The sequence below is a fragment of the Tenebrio molitor genome, chromosome 3 (genome assembly GCF_963966145.1).
Source record: "Tenebrio molitor chromosome 3, icTenMoli1.1, whole genome shotgun sequence".
In the NCBI taxonomy this organism is placed as follows: domain Eukaryota; kingdom Metazoa; phylum Arthropoda; class Insecta; order Coleoptera; family Tenebrionidae; genus Tenebrio; species Tenebrio molitor.
Window position 1 is genome coordinate 808187 of NC_091048.1, and position 13138 is coordinate 821324.

Below are 13138 nucleotides of genomic sequence, written 5' to 3' on the forward strand. Positions count from 1 at the left end.
ATGTCTTGGCAAGATAAATTCACCGAAGTAAGTACCGAACATTATTTCTTGTTTAATTTGTCTTGTTAAAATTTAAAAAAAACTGTTGACTGTTCAAAAAATGGTTTGAATGATGGTGATTTTACGTTTTTTACAATTTTGCTCTTTTCTCGTTACCAAAAACTACAATTATTGTTTTATGTTCAAAAGAACACAAATCTGAAAAATAGGATACTTGTAAAAATGGTGGTGGAGATAAAAAAGTCAACAAAGATATTTTTCTAGAACATTTCTGTGATTCTGACGATTAGTGTTTTTCCACATGTTTCTGTGGGGTTTAAATCGGGGAACTTTGGAGGCCAAAAACAATACAGGGTGTTTTCGAAGTTGAGGCGTTGCTTGTAACACGTTTAGTAAAATGTTTGTATTAACGGAGATAATTAATTGTATATTTTTATTGTTTTCTAAACTTTTGAGTCCGGTCCTGTCTTCTCTTGGACTCTTTGGACGCCGCAGCTGCATTCTGACTTTGCCAGTATTTTTGATCTAATTTCTAAAAAATCAGCGCAAATTTGAGCAGGACCGGTTTCAAAAATTTCAAAAAAATTAACTTGACTAAAGCTCTTTAGAACAACGCATACTATCACATGTTAAAATGAACGCCTCAACTTCGAAAACACCCTGTATAAAAATAATTTTTAACCGCCTCCTTAATGAGTATCATACATCTACCTATATACGTCATTTAAAGTTCGCTAAGAAATTATTTGCTCGATTGGGACCATCGACTATGTATAAATCACTAAAAAACAAAAACTCACGTTCACAGACTTTCCAACACGGTTTTCCCTACAAACCGACTGCACTAGCTTGGGACCCTTATTTCCGAATCATCGCCATCGGTACAGCCACCGGCGCCATCAAAGTCTACGGACGTTTAGGTGTTGAATACTCCGGCCAACACGAAAAGTCCATTCCTGTAACCAAAATCGTATTCGTGTCCAGCCAGCACCAAATGATCACGCTATGCGACGACAATTCTCTCCATCTTTGGCGGTTAGCAACAACAGGTCTGACTTGGGTGAAGTCCCAAATCTACGAAGTCAAGTTGAAGAAAATCACGACTCTCTGCCTAAGAATATCAGAGGGACACCTTCTCTTGGGCACGGAAGGTGGAAACGTCTATCATATGTATCTGGACAACTTTACTAGAGCTCCAACCATCATCTACCAAGAGATGGTAAAAGCAGAGTAAGTAATTTTGTCCAAGTTGCGTCAAATCCCTTCAGTAAGATTTTTTCAGGGTGCATAAAGTTTTCAACAGACCCTTAGGAGCAGTCAAAGCTATTGTTGAGTCTCCAATTCCGATAAATCATATTGTGATAGCTTACGCTGGGGGTGTGATAGTACTGTGGAATTGTTGTAACAATACTGCCACCAGAATTTTTGCTTCCGAGGAAGCACTAGAATCGATCTGTCTAGATCCCAATGGCAAAACAATCACGAGCTCTCACGAGGATGGTACGTCTTCAGTCAATCTATTTTATTAATACTAACTTGAAAAACATCTAGGGAGTTATAAGATCTGGAAACTAAACCATCTGAAGAACCCTAAAATGGATTTTGTTTTGGCGTATGGTCAGGATCAGTGTTCGACAATTCCCAAAATCATCAGGAGGAAGTTGAGAGGCAAATCATTATTCGTATATACAGGAGGTTTGCCTAGATCGATGAAAGATGAAAAATTTACAGTCTCAGTTATACACAAAGGACATCCAGTAAATTTTGACTTCAGTAGTAAGGTGAGAAGAAATTTATTTTTTCTAAAAACTTCGCCTAAGAAACATTTTTAGGTTGTAGATTTTGTCGTCATCGAGTCAAAAGTAGAACCTGACACCCTCGTGGTGTTGACCGAAGAAGAACTTGTCGTGATAGATCTCCTTTCCAAAGATTGGAAAATGTACCGTTTACCCTATTTGGTCTCGCTGTACGCCTCTGCTGTGACATGCAACCAACATATTTCTGGTAAGTACTTGTCATCGTCACTAGATCCCAAAATCATCTAATCTTAATTCAGATGTATCGGAAGAATTCTGGGTGCAATTACAAGAAGCAGAAAAAAATCAAAACAGTGAGATGTACACCAACAAGCATTGGCCCATCAACGGAGGTGTCAACATCTGTTTCCAAAACCCAAATTCACGAGGAGAACTCTTTTTGACCGGCCACGAAGACGGTTCTGTGCGTTTCTGGGACGCAAGAAACGCCAGTCTTGTCCCGATTTATGAATTCAACATTGCACAGTTTTTCGTCGTCGGTGGCGAAACAAACAATCCACATTTTGAAAGTGTTGGCGAAGAATCACCGATATTTCACAAAACAGGAGTTTTTCACCCTCACATCGACGACCCTCGTTTGGCAATAAAGCAAATCGCTTTGTGCCCCTCATCGGGGACATTAGTTGTTGCCAGCACTTCTGGACTCATTGTCGTTTGCAGATTTAACAATGAAGGAGTGAACAGAGAAGTCGAGGTTACGACTCTGACTGTTCTAAATGATCTGGATGGGTTCATATGGAGGGGAATCGATCAGTTGATTCCTAAAGCAGGTTTGTGCTTTTTTCTAACAATCTTTTTTACAAATTATAATGTATTATTTGTGATATAGGAAAGCTACGCGAAGCTGCAGGTTTTCAAGCTGTTTCGATTCTTCAACTGTATCCGCCAGCTGCAATAATGACGTGTGTACTTCAAGGCAATTGGGGTTTAATTGCTGCAGCCACAGCACACGGATTTCTGTTATATGACTACATTCAAAAGAAGTCGGTTATGCTGAAATGTACTCTGAATGACGGTAAGTTGATGTCTAAATGATCGAAATCAGTTTAAAGTGGCTTGTAGAGATACTTTGAATGGATATAATTGATATAAAATGAAAATTCTTTTGGTTAAAATCGATTTTTATTTAATGTGGCATCATGTATGATAAAAGAGATATTTTCGAACTAAAGGGTTCACTCTCGTTTAGTTCCATTTATTTTCACTCTTGTTTAATACGTAGAATTATTAGTTCCATTTATTAGTGAACTTTTTTTAAAGAATGTCAACATAACCTTACTTACTCAATCATAGACGAATTTTTTGCGTTGCAATTTTTAAAATACGTCATTCTCAAATGTTTCACTACTAAATGAAAACACACTTATAATTTGTTAATAATATAACGCCAAATAAACAATATTAGAGTCACTGTTTATATTCATTTTGACTAATTATTGTTGAACTGACAGAAATTCAAAATTTTGTTCCATTATGCCAACTTTTAAATTGAAAAATATGGTGTTTTTTATTTTTGATACTTGACATATTTTCCCCCAAAATATCATATAATTTTAAAAAATTTGCACTAGGAAGTTAAGAGAGTAAAGGATTTACTGATTCAAAATATATATTTGCTTTTTATTGTTTTATGTGACTTTTATGCACACCGCAGCTATTTAGATAGTTGTCATTTTTAATCGAAATGTAATAATTTTATTTTGCAGCAATAACCGACGTCACAGATATTAATATTCGCCGTAGAACCTTCAACAAAATAATGAGGCATTCCTTCAGAGGTTTCAGAAGAAAATGTAGTTCAGTAGAAATCAAAACGCCTGGAAGAGAAGATCTCGAGATATGTTCTCAAGAGCATTCAATAAATTGTCATGTTCGGTCTTTCCACTTTGCTGAAACTTTCACATCTGACGGTAACAACACAAATTTAAATCATTTCTTTTTTTAATAAAAATATTTACAGCAAAATCTACCAGTCCGACCTTTTGGGTTGGTACGAACGGTGGCAAAATTCACGTTTTCACCATAGACTTACCTGTGGCCAGAGAGTCCGGTGACCTCACCTGCAATTTAATTAAGATAATTCAGCTGAAAAACAAAGCACCGGTCAATGCAATTGCAGTTTTGGACGGTACGAACAGACCTTTATCGCAGTCTCCTGACGTAAACAAAAATCTGGTGTCACTTCTGGACAACAGCGATTTGCATCGAGTGGTCGTAGTCTCCGAGAAACAATTAAAAGTGTTAAGTCTACCAACGTTCAAAACGTCCTGCAAGTACAAACTGGCGCCCAAAGATGTCGCTTCTATTAGACGAGTCTACTTGTGTGAAAACCCCGACACGTCCGCGAGTCATTTGTTTTGTGTGACGAGTGTCGGAGAGTGTATTGTCTTCACAACGTCCGACTTGAAGAAACGGTTTAGTACAGAAATCGTCAAACCTGAAGATATCAAGTGAGTAATAATTGTTGTTTTTGTTGGAGCGCGCTGTAATGTAATTTTTTTGTAGTGCAATGTCTTCTCTTGTTTTCACCAAGAGCGGTGAAGCGCTGTATCTTAGCTCTTCGACCGAGTTGCAGAGAGCATCTTTGTCCGCGGCGAAAACTTGGTGTATTCTTCTGGCACACATGGGTTGCAATGAAGATGATGATTCTGAGGTGGCCTCCGTGGGTACAAGAAGCTATTTCAAATTAATTAACAGTCTGAAATGGGAAGAGTAGGAAGAGCGTTTAAGCAAAATGGGCAGAGCGAATTTTTTAAAACTTGAATTGTTACGGAAATATTTTTATATTGTGATAGACGATTTGTTTGTAGTAATAAATTGTTACATAAAAAAAACTGCTGGTGTTTTCTTCACGAAATTTAAAAGCGCCACCTGTGCACAACCAATGTAGTTGTAAATAACAGCGAGAAAGGATTTTTGTGGGATTGGACTTGTGAGGATTTTTAAGTGAGAAAAACACTGTGAATTATCAAGAAATGTATTGTGTACAAAATAATTGTACTAGTATAAAAATATGCATAATGGATGACTAGAAATCAAAAGTATACTTCCGAGAAAAAAGGTGAAAACAAACCTCAAAATAACTGTACAAATCATCGTTAAAAAAGATTTTCTCACTGAATTAAGTACAAAAACAACTAGAGTATGAAACCATACATAAGCACAAACTTCTTTAAGTCTACTGTATCCCGTACGGTTTCGAGAGAACACCGTTGCGACGCTTCGATCGCGCCATGTAAAAATATCCAAAAATCCAATCCGTAAATTTGTTAACAATTAATAAATCTCTTACAGTGCTCCGTTACTCAACGTTCACAGATCAAGCTTTGTACAAAAAAATCTTCACGAAAAAAGGCAGCTCAAAAGCGAATTATTACAATCAACGCTCGAGTACATTTCCCTTAAGAATTACGTTAGTTGCAACAAACAAATGACTAACCTGTATGTACTACTCCAGGTACATCGAAACGAATACGAAAAGAAAAAACCTATCGATATTGTTACTAAATGTGTTCAGAATCGTGATTTACTGAGATCTGCGAATTAGTGCAGCCGAATAGAGAGATGAGACCGTAAAAATTCACCAGTATCGGTACTTCTTGATGCAGTTATTCCCTAGGTCCACCACTATGACGTGGTTGCCCGACGTGACGGCCACGCCGCTCGGTCGCTTCAGTTTGCTGTCGTGGGAGTCGATGTGGTTGTTGACGTTGGTGTCGGTCAGACTCAACACTTGTACGTAGTTTTTGCCTTTCTGCTCCGACCGACTGGCCAGGATCCGGCCCTCGGAGTCTATGGCGACGCCGCCGTAACGGCCTTTGCCTGAAAAAAAAATCCTTGTAGAAAAACGCGAAGTTTTTGCTTTTACTGGAAAATGGTTACAAAAAACTCCTGGACTGTCAAAATTAAATTTTAAATAAAATGCTTGTTTTGACTGTACTTGGGTATAAAAAATTTTCGCTAGAGTGTACCAACATCAAAATCTAGTTACAAAATATATTTAGGTTATGTTTTCATTTTTAATTATTGAACTAAAAATGTTTTGAGAATCATTCATTGCTTCGAATACACACGACAAACTGAAAGCAGGTAACAAATTGAACAACCAAAATCATCCAAAATAAACTAATCTGTTCATTTATTCAGAATCGGAATTAACACTTATCTGCAAAATTTTGATTTGTGAATCACAAGAACGAACACCAATTCTTAGTTAACAATACTGGAGCGGCTTTGGCACAAATTTGTAATTTCTTCCCGTTATTATCACTTTTTTGTTTGTTCCTCATAATAATTTTTATGGCCTTCTTCTCTCGCCCCAATAAAACCACCCTAGTTCGTTTTGAACTTTCCATTTTAACCTTTTTACAAAATACACTTGCATGATTTTGCAATTTATTTGACAATGTCAACTTAAACAAATGAATAGTTTGAAAAATTAAAAAATCATGACAACTGGGCAATATGAAAATAACTATTGTAGTGATTTAACCAACCCAACAACTGCAATTTTGATTTTTACAATCCAGATGTTTTTTCAATGGACTTTACCTAAAATGTTACTTAACTGGATGAGCCTGAAAATCGCGAACGAGCCAAGCAAAGTAGTATTTTGGTAGTGACGTACACAATATTTTTGGACGACTACATTATCATCTATTTTAAGCAGGTATTTGGTTTAATCTCGCGAAAACTAAGCAATTGAATGCAGAAGAATTTCCGGTTATATCCACGAAACTTATGTGAACCACTGTCAACAATCAACATCTGACGTGTGGTTAAAGTTACGTCAAAATGGAAGTTTGTAAGGTTGCTTATTTCAGTGCTTCTCGAAAGTATTTTGCAGTACAAAACTGTCACTTTTAGGACAACATTACTGCAAAACTTAACTTTCGCTGCGCAAATGAGAAATGAGTACAGAAAGACTCACTTTCTGATGTGGTCGTTCAAAGATGTTCGACTTTTCTTTGTCTGAAATTTGTTTTCATTATTTTAAAATTCGTTATTACATTTTCTTAGGTGTTTGTGATTTCGATGGCTTTACAGACGCTTCGATTCAGTACATGACTCATTTTTGAAAATTACGCCGCGGCTATATTTCGTGTCACTAACAACATAAAAATCATTCCTGTTTACCTTTTCCTTCGTCCCTGATCACCTCCATGAAATCCCCCTTGGCCGAGAACACTTGTATCTTGAAATCCGCGACGAGAATCTCACTGTTCGGTCCAACCGTGACCGACGATATCTGACTGAATGTACCTTTCTTTCCCACTTGGAAGAGAATCTTCCCGTCGGCATCGAAAACGAACACGCAATTCATTCCGTTGTCGGCGACCAAAATATGTCCGTAATTTTTATCAACGGCGACGTCTATGGGCTCCTGGAACGCATTATAAGTAAACGTCTTGATCGTCTCTCCATCTTTCGACATTTCCGTTATACTCTTATTTCGCCAATTAACAACAATCAAACCATTACTTGACAGCGTTATCCCCGTACAGCTCCTCCCCAACAGTCCCTCGTTGGTGATGTGCTTGACGAACTCTAACCCCTCGTTCAACACTTTGATTCTCGAATTGCCCGTGTCTAGCACGTACACCGTCTGATCCGTTTCGTCCACCGCCACCGCCACGGGTTGGGTGAACTCGTCTTTGCCGCTGCCGTGGCAGCCATACACCCTGACGGGATTGTTGTGTTCCGAAACGTCGAAATAGAGGGGACTGTCCTTGACGGGTCTCTCGAAAATCGTTATCCTGATGCCGTACCGACCCGATCTGGGCGTCCTGAATTTGATCCTGTAGGTACCGTCGTCGTTGTCTACCACTTCCAGGGGGACGGAGTTGGTCTGTTGTTCGGGAGTGACCGGGAGGAGCTCGGCTTCGATAGGGTCGCCGCCGGTTTTGCGCTGGTTGCCGTGGTAGTCGACGGTGCTCAGCGTGACGAAGCTCTCGATGCCGGCGATCACGTCGCCCTCTACCGTTGCCGAACACAAGCTGGGAAAGGTGGTGCTGGTGCGGACTCGGCCCAAGATGCTCAGCTGTTCCTGGATGATCTCGAGGCTGTTGTTCTGGTCGAAGTCGCACGAAAGGAAGGCGTTTTCGCGGGGTTCCCCCAGGCTGGAGGCGGCGTCCAGTTTCTCGGTGAGGCTCTCGATGCGCTGGGTTATGTTGCGGACTTCCACCTGGTACTGCAGCCCTTGGCACTCCTGTTCCACCTCAAAAAGACGAAAAATAAATGTTTTGGGCCAAACTAAACCTCAACACTAACTCTAGCACGTTATATTTTTATTTTTTGTTTACCTTATTTTTCTCACTTTCGATCAGCGAATGCTGTTCCTCCAGCACCCTCCTCTTTTCCGAGCAAGTCGCATTCAAAGTGTCGATCATCTCCTTTTTCCGATTGTCCAGATACGCTTGCACCTGTTGGAATGTAGAGTTGATTTGGTCTAAACAATTCTCTTTGGCAGCTTCAAGTCTTCGCAGTTCCGAACTGACTCCCTCCTGCGCTTGCGTCAACTAGAACCGAAAGACAACAAACTCTCCATCTCTGTCGGACCCTCGCTCGACAAAATCACCTTCGAGATGCACTCGTTCGCTTTGTAGAGCAAAATCTCCGACATCCTCTTTATGGCGATGGAGAACGGGATGATGGTGTGTTCACAGCTGTTGGTGGTGTCGTTGTGGGAGCCCTCCGTGCACAGAGTGCAGAAGACGGTGTCGCAGGTCTCGCAGAAGAGCAACTCTTGATTGATGTGCACCGAACACTTGGGTATCACCTCTCTGCGTTGCCTCGACATCAAGTCCAGGAGTTGGTTGACGAGGAAGGACGGCGGCAGAGCTGAGACGCCCCCTCGCGGTATCGTTATCAGTTCTCGACATATCGGACACCTGAAGGAGCCCGTGTCCCTGGTCTGGGAGGCCGCGATCTTTGTCAAACAGTGCAAACAGACGGTGTGCGAACATTGCAGCAGTTTGGGGGTGTGTTCGTTTCCGTCGTACATGCCTGCAACCAAAAAACCCCTCAATCTGCCACCCCTGGATCGTTTTTTTTAAATTTGTTTATTAATGTTTATGTACAACCCACCAGTCCACAGGCCATCTGCAACAACGGAAATGTTGTTTTACAAGGGCTGGCCATGGCAGACATAAAATAGTAACACAAGTAGCAGGACAATGTCAAGATAAAAAATTAAAACAAAACGGCAGAGAGAGCTGAATGAGACAGATTAGTCGATTAGACGTTCGAAAATAGCTGGATAACAAAAGCAAAAGATGTAACAGGGATATCAAGAAATAAAAATGAGATGCATCCTGACGATTGAAATATTTATTGAAATATATCTTGATTTCCAGGGTTGTTCGGAGTCCTAAACCTTTTTGGCATCTGCTGTTGGTTAAATGGATTGGTTAAGGTGATAATCATTTAGTTTGGGAACAAAAGGTGGCGAGTGTCTCTTCGGTACAAAGCAACACTTTCAGAAAGCAAAATTGATTGGATTAAAAACTTTTGACTTTTGATGGGTGACTTTGGTAAATAGTAAAAACTGTCAGTTGATGCTTACATAAGCATGTGCCACATGTCAAGAAACTCTCGTTGAAGTCCTCATAGTTGATGCTGACCGTTTCGACGAGAGTTGAGTTCATGCTGACCATCCTCTCGCCAAGCCTCGTTCTGAAAAAAAAATTCGTAAAGTACTGAGGGCTAAACACTAGCAAAAAAAAAACAAATCAAATAGAAAGGCAAAAAAATGTCAATTATAAATATTTTACTTAATTCTTCTAAATATTATTAATTGTTGATAAATTCTTTCTTACGAAAGGGAATAATAAATTTAAAATCTGGCAAACATAGAATTATAAATTAAGATGTACAGTTGGCTTCAAAAAAAAAACGGGAAATGAAATTTGACCTAATGTGAATTGGAAATTTTATGTGTCAATTTGTGTCTGTTTGACAGTAGTATTTCTGACACATAAGTGCAGTTTTTTAACCTAAATTCTAAAAGGCCGTTTCAAACTATAAAAATTTAATAAAATCTGACAGAACTTTTTCTGACAGTTCCCGTTTTTTTTGAAGCCAACCGTATTCCAGAAAAATAAATTATTATTATGTAATAACAAATGGTTTTCATATCAAGACCAGCTTAGATTTTAACATATTATGTATTTAAGTTTGGTACGTATGTATTTTCTTAAATATCTTGAAAATTAATAATTTCGAGGTATGTATGTACCTGCTAGTTGTCATTATAAAAACATAATAAAGAATGGAATCCAAGATGGTATCCAAAAATTAATCAAGGAATTACACACAAGAAGTCAGTTAATTTTTATTATTTCATTTATAATATATGAAGATACATATTTACGACAAGAGTAGAAATTGTAAAAATATCTGAAATAGCTATTTATGCACCAAGGGCGTTACAACTATGATTACGCCCGGAGAACGATGAATTCAGCTTGAGGGCTTTAGCCCGAGAGATGGATATCGTTCGATGGGCGTAATCATTCGGTGACGCCGTGGTGCATACAAGATTTTATTTTTCACTATACGTGTTCTTAAAAAAAAAAATGGCATCTTTGCAATTTTGAACTGATGAGGGCGTTATGAATTCATTACGCCCTGTATTATTCCCCAGTTGTTATGGACATGTTTACGTTTTAAAATTATAAAATACGAAAAGAAATTGACAATGTGTTTCACGTAAGAGTACGAGCCTGGCGAAGTTTTTCCGCAAATGTGCGAATAAGGGGGAAATCTAAAAAACGTCACGGATGTCCAAACTACTTTTTGTCAAAACATAATTTATTACACCTAGTTACTCATGAAAATAGAATATTGGGTGGCATTTTGAGTTCGTCAGGCTCGTACTCTTAAGTGAAACACGTTGTATAAACAAGGGTGATAACAATTCTACGTATTCAGCTAAAAGCTGAAATGGTTAAGGGGGAACCGCTGATAAAAATTTGCAATTCAATGTAACCTTCACCTTAATTTTACGTTTACTTTCACTAGACATGATTCTCATTTCGATATGGATATTATTATGTATAATATTATAGTTTTAAAGTATAACTGCAAAGAATATAAAAATGTTAGTTAATAATAATTCAGATCACCGTCTATCATGATATTTTTGTTCATTTTTACTTACGTATTACAGGTCAACTGCATTTGTATTATTGGTTGCATAATTACAAAAGCTTATTCGTAACATTGAAAACGTATTATGTATTTCCTTTAAACCAATTACATACCCTATTTAAAAAATCAAAAGTGTATGGTTTTTGCTGATGTCGATTTATAATCTTTTTAACCACATAATAAATAACTGACCAGTTTTTGTCCTTTTTGTGCGCTGTGATCCGAAATCGCTGTTACTTTCAAGAATATAATCATTACCGGAAATATAACACACTCACTATCACTAGCCATGGCCTCGTAATATTTTTTATTTGTGCATAAAACATATTCGTTCGGATAAAAACATGTTGGAATATTTTCTTAGTTAATTTAAATAAACAACCGGCTAAGTTCAGACCTGTAATTTGTATTCACAGACGAGAATCTCCAAAACCCGTACGTGGACTCATTGTGTACACGAAAACAAACATAAAACACCTTTGAAGATGCCACTGCAAGAAACATTAGTACACAGACTGATTTTAGTGTTCAAAAAATAATGTTTAAGAGTGAAAACAGGAATGTAAGAAAGAAAAGTGTTGAGGATTTGTCACCGTGTATCGTGTATCTCAAATGTGGTTGAAAATAGGAAACGACGAAGCAATAACAGAAATTTTGTTGTGTTGAAATAAGTACTCTGCAATGGTAATTAATGCCAATAAATGTTTTAACGTAAAAAATTGAATTGGTATTATAAGTATGTATGTATAAATATAATATATAATTATTAAAAGCAAAACGTGGTCACACAGTTGTGGTAGATTAATGTCGAGCAGAAAATTTCAAAAAAATATACAGGGTGGACCATCGTATAGCATATTCTCAATAAACCATATTTCTAATCATCCTAGGAATTTGAATTTTGCGGTCAATAATCTAGATTGAAAGTATGTACTACAACATGAATTTTTTATTTTTTCAAAGAGACGCTCCAAATGGCGCCAGGGCGGTAAAAAATGAAAAAAATTAAAATTACTTAATTTTTTTATCGACTCCCTGGATTGAAAATACCACAGTGAACTCATTTCTGATATTAAAAATTATGAAGGAGTCATTGATCTCAAATTAATTGATATATGTAATAATTTTTGGTACCAAAATGTGAGTAATTTATTACGACGACCCTCGATGGGTCATAATTCCTGATTGACAATGGTCGCTTACCGCAAACAACCAGCTGTAAATCATAACTGGCAGTACGGTCCTGGATTTGTAAGGTATTGGAGACCCTTGTAAATCAAACTTTACCACCTTTTGAGATTTCCGTCATTTAAAAATATTTACTATCATAAAATATGCTACTACATACCGTAGCCTACATACTTTATTCATAGATGTTAAATGTCGATTTATTCAGTTATTATCCTGATTTAAATGCCAACTTTTGTATAATCAAAATCGACATTGTCCTGTGGGTGAGATTGTAAGAAAAAAGTCGGGATTGCTTTATTACTTTGATAATAAAACGCTATCAAATTCGAATTTCATTTATTTTATTTTATAAAAAATATTTCGGCCATTTCGTGCAATCGCGGCCATCCAAAAGTGAACGATTGCTTGCGAAAATTTCCGTATTTTTCCTTAGATTAAATCAGGCTGTATTCATTGGCGTTCGTGCAGCAGGGGTTACTATTTTAATAATAAAAAGTTGTAATAATAAAAATGAGACTAAGATGTAATTAATACATTATTAAAGTGAAAGTAAACTTTAGTAAAGAAACCTTTCCAACACCTATTCGCATTGGCCTCTCAAGCCTGTTTTCTTGCCAACCCCTCTTTATACGTATTGAAGATGCAAGTCTTACTGCAATGTAATTCTCTCGCGACAGCAGCCGACGACCAATTTTCTTTTAGCTTTGCAATAGCCCCAGCTGTCTGCATCGAAGTGAGATGTGGCTGATGTAGCATTTAAAAAAAATAGTTTTCATAATTTTTTTATCGCTAGTGTCAAACTTTGACATTTTAGGACGCCTATGATTTAAAGTAAAAATCAAACTATAAAAAAAAACCTTCACTTTTGGATGGCCGCGATAGTACATCGGAAATTGAAGATTATGCCTTCTAAATTTTTTTTTTTTTTGACAATTAAAAAAGGGTTTTATCGCAAATATGCTATACGATGATCCACCCTG

At 37.5% G+C, this 13138-nt stretch overlaps 2 protein-coding genes across 10 annotated transcripts in view; one reads left to right on the top strand and one right to left on the bottom strand.

Moving 5' to 3' along the window:
* Positions 1 to 4642, top strand: LOC138125635 (lethal(2) giant larvae protein homolog 1-like). Its single transcript, XM_069041056.1, has 10 exons — positions 1 to 27; positions 809 to 1230; positions 1283 to 1500; positions 1552 to 1781; positions 1833 to 2004; positions 2057 to 2587; positions 2647 to 2832; positions 3524 to 3727; positions 3778 to 4267; positions 4323 to 4642. The coding sequence occupies exons 1-10, from the start codon at positions 1 to 3 to the stop codon at positions 4531 to 4533; spliced, it is 2691 nt and encodes an 896-aa protein (XP_068897157.1). The 3' UTR covers positions 4534 to 4642.
* A 138-nt stretch (positions 4643 to 4780) lies between these two features.
* LOC138127133 (tripartite motif-containing protein 2-like) overlaps positions 4781 to 13138 on the bottom strand; it is a 32415-nt gene continuing 24057 nt past the window's right edge. For 5 of the 9 annotated variants that reach the window (XM_069042994.1, XM_069042998.1, XM_069042992.1 and 2 more), the window contains 6 exons: positions 9382 to 9491; positions 8904 to 8918; positions 8395 to 8822; positions 8120 to 8335; positions 6954 to 8034; positions 4781 to 5639 (listed from right to left, as the gene is read on the bottom strand). In XM_069042994.1, the coding sequence (XP_068899095.1) occupies positions 5398 to 5639; positions 6954 to 8034; positions 8120 to 8335; positions 8395 to 8822; positions 8904 to 8918; positions 9382 to 9491 (2092 nt within the window). In that variant the 3' untranslated portion in view covers positions 4781 to 5397. The remainder of the gene's footprint in view (positions 5640 to 6953; positions 8035 to 8119; positions 8336 to 8394; positions 8823 to 8903; positions 8919 to 9381; positions 9492 to 13138) is intronic. The other 4 variants (XM_069042997.1, XM_069043000.1, XM_069042996.1 and 1 more) reach the window with 1 other exon arrangement.

Coding starts and splice junctions, on each gene's coding strand:
- LOC138125635 (XM_069041056.1), top strand. CDS start 1: ATGTCTTGGCAAGATAAATTCACCGAA. Junction 2,005..2,056: donor ATGCAACCAACATATTTCTG/GTAAGTACTTGT, acceptor ATCTTAATTCAG/ATGTATCGGAAGAATTCTGG. Junction 3,728..3,777: donor TGAAACTTTCACATCTGACG/GTAACAACACAA, acceptor AAATATTTACAG/CAAAATCTACCAGTCCGACC.